General features: G+C 50.1%; 1 protein-coding gene across 4 annotated transcripts in view; it reads left to right on the top strand.

The window, feature by feature from the left end:
* Positions 1-13,141, top strand: part of CNNM2 (cyclin and CBS domain divalent metal cation transport mediator 2) — a 138,744-nt gene extending 125,603 nt beyond the window's left edge. Inside the window, exons 6-8 of one of the 4 annotated variants that reach the window (XM_081822812.1) lie at positions 2,125-2,190; positions 5,870-6,054; positions 6,763-13,141. In XM_081822812.1, the coding sequence (XP_081678938.1) occupies positions 2,125-2,190; positions 5,870-6,054; positions 6,763-6,972 (461 nt within the window). In that variant the 3' untranslated portion in view covers positions 6,973-13,141. Of the gene's footprint in view, positions 1-2,124; positions 2,191-5,869 lie in introns of all 4 variants that reach the window. The other 3 variants (XM_081822813.1, XM_081822810.1, XM_081822811.1) reach the window with 3 other exon arrangements.
* Positions 13,142-13,891: the final 750 nt, after the last annotated feature.

The raw sequence follows: 13,891 nt of genomic DNA, 5'->3' as shown, positions 1-13,891 counted from the left end.
GTGACCTTAGTCTTCATCTGCCGCGCCACACACTGTCCCGGGCACCCAAAGATGTTACTACAGTTAGGAAGCCAAGGAAATGTTCAGGATTCTCTTCACGCACCTCAGCCTCCCCTGCCCCAGACGCATCTTCTCAGTATCCTGCTGTGGGGTTTTCAGCCACGTCGGCCAGCCTCCCCATTGCCAATGCGGACTAACACCAGTGTGAACATGGGCCTGTCTAACCCCACTTAATTGTGACTGCTATAAACTTGAAGGTGGTCCGCTCTCGATGCTCCCGAGGAGGCAGGGAGGTTCCTAACTAGTCTGGGAGGCCCTGGGCCACAGCTGCAGTTTCACTGCATATGGTGGGCTGCCTTTGAGAAAGGTCTTGGTTTCCTCCTTATTAAAAGGACATAATAAGGTTACCTCGTGTGATTGTTAGAAGAATAGAATGTGATGATACTTATCCATGCGAGTGCTTTGTAAGCTTGAGAGCACAGAGGAAATGTCGGTGTGAGAGCTGGGTGTTGACCTTGTGACTGCTGTTGGGCAGCCAGCCTCGAATTAGCCCCAGGTTAGCAGAGTCAGATTCAGAAGGTGGCTTTGAAAAGAAAGTTACAAGAGTAAGGATACAATCGTACCAATCACTGATTCTTGAAACCTAAACATTAGCCCGATTTATATGAACTGTGGGTTCATGTAAAGGCAAATCCTATTCAGAAAAGGAGCTGAGGAGCAGGCCTCCCATAGAGCAAGCCTGTGGGACTGCAGCGGCCTGGCCTCATTGGGAAATGCCAGGAAGGAAGGAAGGAGATCTCATTAATAGCATCTTTTTTTTTTTTAAGATTTTATTTATTTGACAGAGAGAGACACACTGAGAGAGGGAACACCAGCAGGGGGACTGGGAGAGGGAGAAACAAGCTCCTCGCTGAGCAGGGAGCCCGATGTGGGGCTCGATCCCAGAACCCTGAGATCATAACATGAGCCGAAGGCAGACGCTCAACGACTGAGCCACCCAGGCACCCGTCATTAATAGCATCTTACTTATTACAAAGCCCAGTACTTTACTTGACAAGTAGGATTTGGGATTTTGTATATTCATTGAGAGATACAGTTAGTGTCCTCATCTCAAGATAATATTTCTATTTCTTAATATTGATTGCCTAGAAAAATCCTACAGTAATCAGTTTCAAGACCTGCCCAATTGCGTGTCAATTATACTGCAATTTAAAAACAAAAAACAGAGGGGCGCCTGGGTGGCTCAGTCAGTTAAGCGTCTGCTTTCAGCTTAGGTCATGATCTCAGGGTCCTGGGATCGAGCCCCGCATCGGGCTCCCTGCTTAGTGGGGAGTCTGCTTCTCCCTTTCCCTCTGCCCCCCAGCTCGTGCTTTCTCTCTTTCTCTCTCTCTCAAATCTTGTTTAAAAAAATAAGAAAAAATAAAAAATACCCCAAAAAAACCAAAACCAAAAACAAAACCCTGCCCAAGAAATAGGACTCCTGCCAGGGAGAGCAGTGTTGATTGGACTTTTCAATCAGACGGACCTGTAGCTCTCTGGGTAGCAGTGATGAGGATGACTTTGGTCCGACATTCCCAGGAGACCTGTGCCTAATGTTCTTTATTTACTGTCCTTTAATACTTTGAACTTTCAGAGTATTCCAAAACAATTCAAAATATCAGGTCAAAATTACGAGACTAAGGATGTCTGTGAAGTGAATAACTAACTGCTTTGCCACAGGGAGGGACGCTATCGGCCCTGTTGGCGTGGGCAGCTTGGGTCATGCTCTTGGGTCAGTTGATTAATTGAGTCCCCCTTTTGTGTGGCTCGTTGTGATTTAAATCCTTAAGAAGAGCACGTTTTGAGCTATAAGCCCCAATAGAGTATTAATGGCTTAAGAGATTTCTAGGTTAGTAGAGAAGCATTTGAAGAGGATTTTTTTCTGATTTCAGCCTCCCTGTATTACTCTTCCTGGAAAGCAGTGTGTGTTCCTTTTTAAATTTCCATAATATCATATAGGCTTTTGCGTTTCTGGAATTGAATGCTCATATTAGTAGAACCGGTATCCACTCCTGTCCCCTGAGTGCAGAGATCTCCTTTCTTGCCTTTTGATATGGTCTCACCCTGTTTTTCTCCATTTTTCAGTTCCTTTGTCCCTGTCTCGTACCTTTGTTGTCAGCAGAACAGAGTTGTTAGCAGCAGGTTCTCCAGGTAACTCTGCATGTTTCCTTTTCGTAATTCTTCCGGTTGCTTCCCTTGACACCCCGCCAAAGCCTGGCCGGCCAGATCGGTTCCCTTTATGTGGTCGAGGCTGTTGGCAGTTTTTCTTGGAGGTCTCGAACTCTCCACGTGTCCACACACGGTAGTGAGCTGTCCAGGAACGGAGAAGCCCACAGCAGCCGTGGGAAGGGTTCGGGAGCCTGGCAGGCGTTGTGTGGGCGGGAGCACTGCTGACCCGCAGAAAGCGAGCGCGGTGCCGGCCTGGATCATCACTGCTCCCTGCCTGGCCCACCCACACCGCTGACCTTGGGCTTTCAGGGCAGCACAAGGGGGCTGCTCTTGGTTCTTTGACCTCAGCAAAGTCAGGGCGTGTGGAGTTTGCAGAGGCCCCAGCGTTCTCGGTTCGGTTGCTTTGGTCCTTGTCCCAGCAGCCACACGAACGGGGCACGTGCGTCCCCGCCTCCAACAGGCGGGTGGCCCTGCTTGTCCTGTCTCCTTCTCTGTTTTGAACGAGTGCTGTGCACATTCCTCCCCGGCTGCCTGCCCTGCAGGAGAGTTCGGTCATGCCTGCCTAATACGTCCAGCAGCTAAAAAGAAAGGCAGAGGTTTAATCTTTCTTTAATTAAAATTGCTGAGCTTTTGGGAGTATAGTTTTTCTGTATTTATTTCATTCCACACAGCTTATATCTTAAAATCTGATGAAATTGGCGTTTCCTAATCGAAGTTCAGCAAAACTCTCAAATGCTGATATTTAGTAAAGGAGGCAATACTTGTCCTAGAAAGAAGCTAATGTTCCCTCAGGTCTTTGCTCTGAAAAAGCTTGGGGGGTGTGGGGATAAGATCTTATTTATAGGACTGTTTGACTCAGACCAGCCGGCGGAATAAACATACCGGTGCACACAACATACATACATATGCACAGAAATATGTATTTGTGTGTCAGTATATATGTTTGTGTGTTTTCTCCCCATTTTGTTTGCCAGCATCTGCTACCTATTTAAAATACCACAAGTGCTGAACAAGAGTGACTTTAAAAAAAAAAAAAAGTGACTTTTGGATGAAGCTCACAAAATGTCATTTGTATTTTACTTTTCCCATGGAACTTAGAGATTTCTGAGCCGTGTCCACTCTATCTGTTCCTGTAATAATTAAAAAACAAAACAAAACACCATTTTGTGGGTGCAGGCCTTCAGGATGCTGGCATTATAGTAATTTGATACCAAATAAGTGGAGGTTGAACTAAACCAGTGATTTCCAGCCTATTCCAAAAGGTGCTTTGTGGCTCTGATGGAGGAGGCTGGGAGTGTTTCTTTACAGTACCTTTCTGGCTTACTCCTAAAAAGAAAGAATTCCTAGGTGAGATGACTGAAGAGCGGAAAAAAACAATGCTGAGAAGGCATAAGAGGAATTAATTAATTATCATAATTATTATAAAAATTTGGCACATAAATTTGGCCACAAAATGTGACCTGAACTGGGGGCTGGCCACTTAAAGTCTTTATTCTCCTTGGTGTGAATACTCCTGTCTCACTGCACGTCCACGAAAGGCTGGTCGTGCTGGGTCCCTGTCACACTCGCTGCTGCAGAAGGGGTTCCGGAAAACAGGGTCTGCTTTCCCACACGGCAGCCGGGACGCCAGGCAATGGGTTCCTGGCAAAGGCAAGGGCTCATCTCACAAAAAGAGATGAGAGGAAATGGACTAGGGGTTTAGATACCTTGGGGAAACCAGAGAAATTGCCCTGTAATCCTCTTGAGGAGGAAAGGAGACTCAGAAGTAGGGCCTCTGACGTCTGCCTGCCGACGCACAGTCTGATCAGGAAGCAGAGTGAACGTTTTGGTTTTTTAACTTTTAAATTATAACACCGTCTATAGAAATGGTGATGTGATTTGGGGCTAAAGCCCAGGGATACAGTGGGATCCCTCGTTTCCAAAAGAACAATTCCATCTGTCAGCCCGGGTGATCCTCTCACAAGTACAGAAAGGCTCAGACCTGAGGTTGGGCACCTGGCGGACAGGTGGGGGATGAGGCAAACAGGAAATAGAATAATGTTAACTAGGCTTATTGCTGGGGTATTTATTAGGTGTCAGGTGCTGTGCCAAGCACTTTGTACATTACCTCCTTTGGAATCCTCATCAGACTTTACGAGGCCGGGAACTATTACCCACCTTCTACAGGTAGACAGGGAATCTGAGACTTAGCAGAGTTGGGTCATCTGACCAAAGTTCCCTTCTGCTGAAGAGAAAAGGTGATAGATTACTCATTTGCCTTGTTCTGTCAGAAGAAAAGTAGAAGCAACCAGAGGAACGGCTACTCTGAGTTTAATTCTGAACAACAGAAAATCTGACAGAATTATAGGGGAAGTTGTGCTTGACAGTTTCAGGAGAAAGGGAACTGGCCATTTGGGGTTCACTGAGTACTTACCACGGTTTGTTCTGGTTGTCATATTTTAAGAGGGACATTTACTGAGTTGAAGGAATCTCAGAGGGTGGTCAGGACGGGGTAAGGGGTGACAAAACGTGATGCGAAGGATGTCGAAGCTGGACGAGAAGAGGCTGAAGGAGAACACAACTATCTTCAGACTTTTCAGGGCTCTTTCAAGTAGCAGAGGAGTGGCGGTCCCTCAGTGGAGCTCTACAGAGTGGAGGGAGAGACTGCCACGTCAGTCTGAGGGGGTGGATTTTGATGGGCGCGATGGCAGATGTGGATGAGTTGAAGGGCAGGACCAGCCGAGGGCCAGCTCCTCTGTGGAAGTATCTGTCAGGGGCATGCTGCAAAGACGGACCAGCCTGATCTCCATCAGAATTGGTCCCCTCCAGTCCTGTGACATTAACGCAGGTCAGGGCCTATCCGGTGTGAACACCCACTTTAATATTTGTGGAATAGATTTGATTGGAAAAGCAAAAATGGAGGAAGCTTTGGTGAGAGTGAGGGTGGGTTTTATTTTCAACAAAATGTACGTTAGAAGCTACAGTCACCTTGCTTTTGAGAGCAACAACACTAAACTCACTGAATTTCCTTTCACTTTGTTTAAACGAACGAATACTGTCCATCTTCTCAAAGACTCCGGCAGCACCTACGGTCCCTTAAGCCTTTTAAGAGTTTGGTGTCGTCTAGTGTTCCTGAAACACTGAGACACACTTTGGATGCCTGATGGGGATTTTACTGGGGTCAGAGACAAAGATAATAGGTTCAGCTGGGGGATATGGTATGGTATGAGCAGACAGAACTCTTTGGATCCCTTTAAAACACATATTGAAAAAAAATAAAAAAGAGAAACAAACTGAAAAAAACACATACTGATTTACAAACATTCTCAAGAGTACTTTGCTTTTGCTTCTGGCAAAATAACAAAGTGCTGCCCTCCCACGCCCCATGTTTTCTCTCTGGGAGCTTCTGTGCATTTCACGGCACTCAGGGATGCTCCTGGCCCAGGTGCGGTCAGAACCTGGGGAAGGACTGTGTGCGCATGAACAGGGCCGAGCAGGGGAACTGAACGGACCCTTTGCTGACGCCGGGGCGGGGGGGGTCCTCTAGTTGGTGAGCTGTACGACGCTCAGGCATCCGAACTGGTCTATTACTACTTTTTATTATTTAGAAAATAAAGAGCTGACTCTGTTGGTTCTATGTACCTCACTTAAAAGGTTCTGGGGTTTGCTTTTCCTTTTCTAGGTGAAAACAAGTCGCCTCCTCGCCCCTGTGGCTTGAACCACTCAGACTCTCTGAGCCGAAGTGACCGGATTGACGCCGTGACGCCGACACTGGGGAGCAGCAATAATCAGCTCAACTCTTCGTTCCTTCAAGTCTACATCCCTGACTACTCAGTGCGAGCCCTTTCTGACCTTCAGTTTGTGAAGGTAAGAGAAGAGCGTGTGGTTTGGCTGGGCCCGGCCACTGGAGGTGACCTGCCATGGCAAGCTGTCCTGCGCCCCGGCCCTGGCCTTGGGCTTTCCCCTTGTCGTTTGGGTGCCCCACCTCCAGGTCCTGTGCCCGGCCGGGACACCAGCTCGGGGAGACCATCTCTCCCTGGCTCGGGCAAAAGAGCTGCTGAGCCAGAGGTGGCTCGCTCAAGGAGTGAGAGCTGGAGACAGAAAAAGAATAAACCTTTTCCAGCAAGTCCTCATGAGCTCGTGGCTCTAGTGAGTCTGGGTGGTCCCCGAAGGGCTGAGATCGGAGACCCTGAAGACTTGCTGAGATGGGGTGGGAAGAACTCTCTGCTTCTCCTTTGCCTGAGACAGGGTTCTTTTCTTAGTCTGGAATAAAGACGTCTTTTGAACCGAAGAACGAGCCAGCTTCAGCTGATGGAAGCCTATCTCCATTTTCCAGTCTCTGTGAAATTTTGAGACAAAAACTTGGAAATGGCTTATATCAGTAAAAACTGACTTGTTTGCCAGAGTCCACTTGAACTTGAAAAGTGGCTCAGTTTATATTTGAGGATGATATTTTCCTAGAAAAACCTATGCGGGCCTTTCGGGGGACTCTAACATGTAATACAGTGTCGGGACAAGAACACCTAAAAATAAGCGTTCTCTTGGTTTGTCTTCTGTACCATCTTCTGGCCCCAGATCTCAAGACAGCAATACCAAAATGCCTTGATGGCATCCCGGATGGACAAAACTCCTCAGTCTTCAGACAGTGAAAACACTAAAATTGAATTGACTCTTACGGAGCTGCACGACGGGTTGCCAGACGAGACCGCCAACCTGCTCAATGAACAGAACTGTGTGACACACAACAAGGCCAACCACAGCCTGCACAGTGAAGGGGCCATCTAGGGCGCCCCCCGCCGACCCTCACCCCCCACTCCCAAGGCCCCAGGCCAGCTGACCGTGAATCCCATTAGTGTGAGCTTGTGTGCCATGCTGCATCCTGCAACATCCTGAGACCAAAGACTTTGTCCCCTTCCCGGAAGCAGCGGCGGAGGATGGCGAGGGCAGGAGCAGAAACTAGAGGTGTGACATCAGCAGCTAGGGCATGGCATTCAAGATTTTGGAGATGAACTTCTTCCACCCAAATAGAATCATGTTTATTTTTTCAGTTGTACCTTTTATCTTTATTCACTCTCCTCCTTCCTCAATCTGCATGAAGTTGGAAATTGTTGCGGTTTTATTTTTTTTCCCAAGAGATCATGTTTTTAAATAGTGTCTTTTGCAGAGTTTTACGTTGTTCTGTGTGAACTCTGCCGTGACTCCCTGATGTGACCCGAACCGAATGGACTCGCTCCTCCTCCCTCGGCCTTCGCGGCCCTCCTCGGGCGGGGCGCGCCTCCTCCGTGCCCAGCGGGTGTCGCTGTGGAACTTGAAGGATGAATGAAGAAAACTGCGTTGCAGACCTGCCAGGTCTGTCCCACTGTGGGGCGGGGCCTGCGCGGGGCCTGCAGTCGCCTCCGTGAGCTCAGTGTTGTTTTAAGTTAATGTTTAACCGTGTCCCTTTCCCTCAGAAAGGTTTAACATTTGCTTGGAATGTGATTTTTTGCTCCTACTCTAAGGAATTTTTATCACCAAAATGAATGTTAATGAATTTGAAGCCCATGGTTTATCATTGGCAAGAGGCAAGGTGACTTCATGGCGCCCTCCTCCAGCCTGGATTCTCCGGCCCAGCCAGGCCGCCGCCCCAGCCCAGCGCCCCAGCCTCCAGAGCGCCGCCACCCGCCTCCCCGTCCTTGCTCTCGTTAACCCAGGATGCTGCTACACAGATGCCAAATGGAAATCTTCCAGAGGGCCTTTGAGTAACCGCGTGGTGTGGAGTCGAAGCTCCTCCCCTTCCCACCGGGATGACGTAATTGTCCGGAAAGGAGCTGGGCCGCCCGCGGCGCGCTGGGCGCTGTGCCCAGAAGGCGTTGCCAGACCCAGGTGTTTAAGGGAGGGAACTCTGGGGACGGCCGGCCCCCGCCCCTCCTCCTCCCAGGGAGCTCCCTGTCCCTCTTCCCCTCTGTCCCTGGGCTCCTGGGGCCCAGCAGTGGCTGTGGTCCTCGCTCGAGGCCCTCTGCGCCTCCCGCCTCAGATGCGGCCCACGCCGGAGAGGCTGCCTGTCCAGCCCCGGGTCGGTTTGGCCCCAAACAGGGATTCAGAAACCAAATGTGTGTCGTGGCCATTTCGTGTGTGTCTCCGCCTTACTTTAATACCAAATTCATCACGTGCAGTGAAAATGTCAGGAGGTACGTCTTGAGGGATCGAGTTCTCACCGATCTTATCTGTTTTAAGTGTTAGCCCAAGGGATAGCGCGTTCTGTCGGCGATGTCCGTTCGTCCGCGAGGACTGGGCCGCGCGCTGACCGCGGTGCGCGGGGAGGATTGCTACTCCGCGCTGCCTCTAGTCGCTGGGTCGCACTGGTCGAAGGGAAGCCCCGGGCCAAGCGGCAGTTTCCTTCTCCCTCCTCAAGGTAGGAACGTGTCCCCCGGCCTGGGCTCTGGGCCGAGGGGAGCTGTGGTTGGGGAGTCACCGGCAACATGGAAAGCGGTTTGGTGGCTCCAGTGTCCCAGGCACGTTTACCACAGTATTTCCTCCGGGGTGTCCGTCCTAGAGGGTCTTCCTCGTCAGGTGCCATGCCCCTTAGTGAGGGTCATAGGGGCGCCCCCTACGCTGCTGCTGGCACCCAACCTGCCGCGAGCCCCCGCGGCTCTGTAGCTTAATGTTAGTGGGACCCCGGCCCACGAGTATCCCCTTTTATAAACAGATCCGTCCAAGTTAAAAGGTCCCGGTTTCTAAGACGCATCAAGCTGAGCACAGCCCCCTTGTGGTGTGGGAACTGGGACTGTCCCCAGGGTGCGCAGAGACGAGTTCCCCCTAAGGAAACGAACCCCGGGTCTCGCAAGGGGCGTGCCCCCCCCCACCCCCCAAGCACACTCCTACTCCGGGCCCAGACAGCGCTGGCCTTCCTGGTGGTTTGGTGGAGCCCGGCCTGCCCGGCCCTGCTTCCTCGGACTTGCAGAATCTCTGCCGCCTCAGCCTCTCCCTGCCGATCTGCTTGTCCACACGTAGCCTGTCTCAGGGTGCCTTGCTTCTGGAAGGAGCTTCTAGAATCAGCGTTAATGTGTTGGGTCTTTGTCAGAGCCCCGCCGTTCCTTTATGAAATCCTAAAGCTCTGTGAGAGCCAGCTGCTGGCTCCTTGACTTCTCACCACGATCATACCCGCTCAGCGTGGCAGCTTTTGGGGACGTCCGCGGAGCATTGCTGGCCGGGGCGGCTTTGCCGTGCGGGCTCCTACTCCGAGAGGGTGAAATTTTAGCCTCCCGAGATTGTATTTGTTTTCTCCACACCAGTCTTTACCTTGGATTATTCATATTTTATAACAACAGGGAATCAAAAATAATTCCCGGCTGTAGTTACATCTGCTTTGGGGAAAGCTCAAGACCCTTCGGATCACACTCACTGTCTTGAGTGATCAGATTCTTCTCCCAGGCCCTACTTTCCCTCTGGAAACTACCTGCAGGCTGTTGAAGGAGAAACGCTGGCTCGTGGCTTCACTGGGCAGCACAATGATTTTGGCTTAGAAGTTCTATGAAGTTAGATGTCTATAAAGGGAGTCCGCGGAGAAAGACCGTCAAACGTTTGAGATCTCCATGTGCAGCGGCCGGGTCTTAGACTTGCACGGCGGCTAGATCATCCTCCCCTGGAGCTGCTGGCTTCGTGAGTGTGGCGGGGAGTGGGCTGTGGCGCAGACCAGGTGCTGGGGTCTTGAATGCTGCGGGAGCCCTCGTTGTCAGACCCAGCGCCTGTCTGCGGTGGCTTCCAGCCCTGGCTCTGTGGAACCAGACAGGGCCGCCTCCTGCTTCTGGCCACTGTAGCATCCCAGAGGTTCCACCAGAAACTGGATCCCTAGTAGCCAGATGTTCCCAGGACAGTCCGCTTTGTCTCTATAAATGAGAGGGTTTTGTTTTTTGGGGGGGGGTTTTCCTACTGCCCTACAGGTTCTTTCCCTTTATTTCTCTCTGTTCCATATTCATCAGGCAAGCCCAAAATCATATATTTAAACTTCTAGGAAAACAGACCATTAAGATGTGTATGGATGGTGGACACTGGGGTGCTAGTCCACTAGTTTAAGTCTTGGTTCTTACATGATTTGCATTTCAAAGGGCACACCACTTAACTCTGTTCTACCCTCCCTCCTCACCTCACTTAGGGAAGAGCTCGGTGCCCATGCTGACATGATTGGCTTCCCCATGTGGGAGGAAGGGGGGGCACCTTGCCATTTTCTAATGTTATTTTAAGGAACTTCTGTGCAAAGGTTGAATGCAGAACTCCACATGAATATGGAACATTAACTGTGAATAGATTTACCTGTGCTCTCCCAAGTACCATCTGACTAAAGGACCAGCTTTTCCAAGTCTACGAAAATAGTGGTAGACACAAGTAGAACTGCATTTTCACTAGGAATGGAAGTAATAGGAATTTGGGCTAAGCAGGGACCATGCACTTCTGCCCTCACATTCTCTCAGGTTGAGGAGAAGACCCTGGCCGATTGAGCCTTTGTCCTAGCTGGTCAGAAATAAGAAGAAACCCCAACCTTCTCATCTTCTGAAAACCAGCCAGCGATCTGTAGCTCTCTTTGCCTGTCCTGGGCCAGGATCCCAAGACTCCTCCAGGGTTCGCCAGGGGTGATCCCCAGCGAAAGAGTCACCCAGGCTGGGGCGGGAAGGGTGCTTAACAAAGTAGCAGCTGCCAGGGAGGGTTGGCTTGGCACCCACCACATGACCCAAGTTCTCTGATGGCCTGAGCAACAGGAACAACTCCCTGTCGCTTTTGACCCCAGAGACAGGTTTTTCTTACAGGGGGGTGATTGAGCTGGCAATTCAGGGTGTGGAGGCTTCTGGGGCACCAGTGCGGTGTCTGAGGACACAGTTTCTGGGTTGGGTTTGGTTCCACTCTAAGCTCTGGGCTAGTACTGCTTCTGTCCAGCAAGGAAGGACTTTTGCGTGAGTTGTGGATTGATCCAGAGTTAGGAGGGATTTAGAGAATTAAGTATGAAAGTGGTTTGGGGTGATTCAGAAACTTTCCGATGTAAATTTATCAATGAGCAACCTACTCAGTGGATTTTTATATCTCAGGGCCATTTACAGATCTTTATCTTTTCATATTTCTTTTGTATTCAAGTGGGCTGATAAGAGAGATGACTTCAAAGAACTCTAAGATGAGGTTCATTTCCCTCCATTTGAGGGTGAGTGGTGCACCCTTGCCAAGCTTGCTGAAGTCACTGTCCCTCAAGGCTGTGGCAGTGGGCCTTTTTCCTCTAACACTTGCAGGCATTCTTCCTGCAGTGAATGCCTACTTGCTGGTTTTCCTTCTGCCCTGAGCGAAGGGTCCAGAGTCCCTGGTCAGCCCGAGGGACAGAAGGAGGTGATGGCAGTTCACAGCAACTGCAGAGCTTGGAGCAGCTTCCCTCCTGCCATCTTGGCCTGGGGACTGTCTTGGCTTCTTAGCCCTTTGCGGTTGGCTCAGCGCAAGTAAGCTTTCTGTGTATGCCAGAGCCACTGACCTCCTTTCACTAGAATTGTTGTAAATATCTTTTGATGGGAAATACCAGGCTGTACTTGAAGCAACATAGAAACAAAGGTTCTAGTAGCAAGAGAGTCAAGTTCTAGGACTTTGTATACCAAGGTTTTTATGTACACAGCTCCAACACGTACTAGGAGGAGGACTTTAGTATATGTGTCTTTGAGTTTGAATACCCACTTTATGTTGAGTTTAAACATGAACTGGAAGAATGGCTTGTCTCTCCTGGCAGGGTATCTTCTGGCATCTGCCCACATCTGACCAACACGGATTCACCTGGGAAGGGATTCCTTTGGGACCAGATTCTTGTTCAGGTTCACCTTGGAGAGAATTACTACATAGACCTGGTGGGACTTGGGTGCCTTCCCTTTTTCTGGAAGCCCAGGCCCCTTGGTATACAGAGCTGGTCTCAGGCTCCCAGAGCAGAAGGGAAGGAATAAGGCCTCAGGACTTTTATTCCCCAGAGAGCCCCAGCCTAGCTTCCGATTTGTTAGCCCCCGTGTCTGAAGTCTACTGTGAAGGTGGAGTGTATCAGTCCATTAACTTCTCTTATTTCTGGAGTCTTTTAAATCTACAAATGTATATGCTTTATTTTATATTATTATTTATTATGTACATAAGCCTCTACTGTTAGTACATTGTGACTGAGATATTTTCTAGAGCCCCTCGTCCATGGAGCCTAGGGTTCTCTTGTCCCTTAAAGTGGCTGAGAAGGCAGTGGTTTTCTGTTTTTGTCATAAAGAGGTTGCTGCTCTTACATTGACCCTAGCATCCCTGCCCCCCCTTCTTTTTGGGGCCCGCCACTATTCCTGATGGACTAGTGTTTGGGTTGAGGAGGGAGGCAGGTCTCCTATGTTACGGCAGGGCTCTCAAGTACCTCTGCGAAATACTTTAGAGGTTGTTTCCTGGTGATGGGGTCTGTCCGCTGTGATGAGACCAGAGCCTTCTTCCTCACTCCCACCCTCCCAGGCCAGGTTGGCAAACTGGCCCCACAACAGTGATGGCCTCTAAATTCCCACCTTGGATTGCAGAATCCATCTCTCTGGACCATGGAAGCTGCCTCCCCATCTGGGCTTCTAATAGGCCTTCTCATGGTTTTGAGGCCCAATGCCAGCATTGCGTTGGCCCTGAAATAAGACCCTGCTTTGTGTCTGATTTTCATCCTCCTCGGCCTTGACTGTGTCATAGTGTACATTTCATGCTTCTCAGCAGTGAAGTTTTCTGAACACAGTATTCAGAGCTGTGTACATAAACCTAAAGAAGCACAAATGACATGTATAGGTTTCCTGAGCTGATTGTCATAATGAATGCATTTTATAATTCAAACGATGTTGTAGATTTACAATCTCTCCTATTTATTTTGTACCAATTTATTTGTAAATTTTGTGATTGTTTTAAAAGGTTTTTGTTCATTTCTATTATTCTATTTAGATAAAGGATGATTTTCTGTTCACCCTTCCAGTGGATGTTGTGTTCCCTTCCTCCTCCATCTATACGGCACCGCCCTCGGTCCCCTTGCCCAATAGCACGGCTGTCCCGGTGAGAACGCTGGGGTCGTTTGTCAGCATGGCAACACAGCAGGGCACTTCTCTGGCCACACACCACAAAGTCTTCTGCGACCAGAGAGGGATGCTAGCCCCGGGCCTCCACCTCTGCCATGGAGTCTGGTACCACCGGTTCCAGGGGGGTGTTCTCCTTGGCAAGGAGGATGGTCCCGTCGGAGCATTTAGTTAAGGACCCTGAGGGCATCCACTCAAATTGTCCCACACTTGCCACTCAGTCCCTAACAGCACACAGTTGAGCTGGGCAAACGTCCAAGCTGTCTCTTCCTAGGCAAGACCAGAGGCCTCGTTCAGGGCTCTCCGCGGGCTCTTGAAGAGGTCGGCTCCGGAGGTCCTCTGCTCTGCGAAGCTTAGGAGCAACGTGTGGTGGCGGCACAGGTGGTTCACTCTCAAGTCACAAACGTCGGGCCTGAGCATGGTGAGTCGTGTCCAGATGCTCTTGAGGATGCAGTGGGCATCCCCCTTCCCTGATAACCCAGCGTTGGGGCCCCCATCCTCTTCCATCACCACTGCCTTTTAGAGTCTTCTGGTTCCTTCTTACCTGCATCACTCAGGTGCTACCAGACCCTGCAGGTCTTCTGGTGTAGCTTCCCGGCCCCTGGGTGATTCATCCCCAGATCACGTCTTTCTGGAATCCTTTT

The sequence above is a fragment of the Leptonychotes weddellii genome, chromosome 6 (genome assembly GCF_054177405.1).
Source record: "Leptonychotes weddellii isolate Sample4059 chromosome 6, ASM5417740v2, whole genome shotgun sequence".
NCBI classification, from domain to species: domain Eukaryota; kingdom Metazoa; phylum Chordata; class Mammalia; order Carnivora; family Phocidae; genus Leptonychotes; species Leptonychotes weddellii.
The sequence above is the reverse complement of the archived record's forward strand: the minus strand, read 5'-3'. Positions and strand labels throughout refer to the sequence as shown.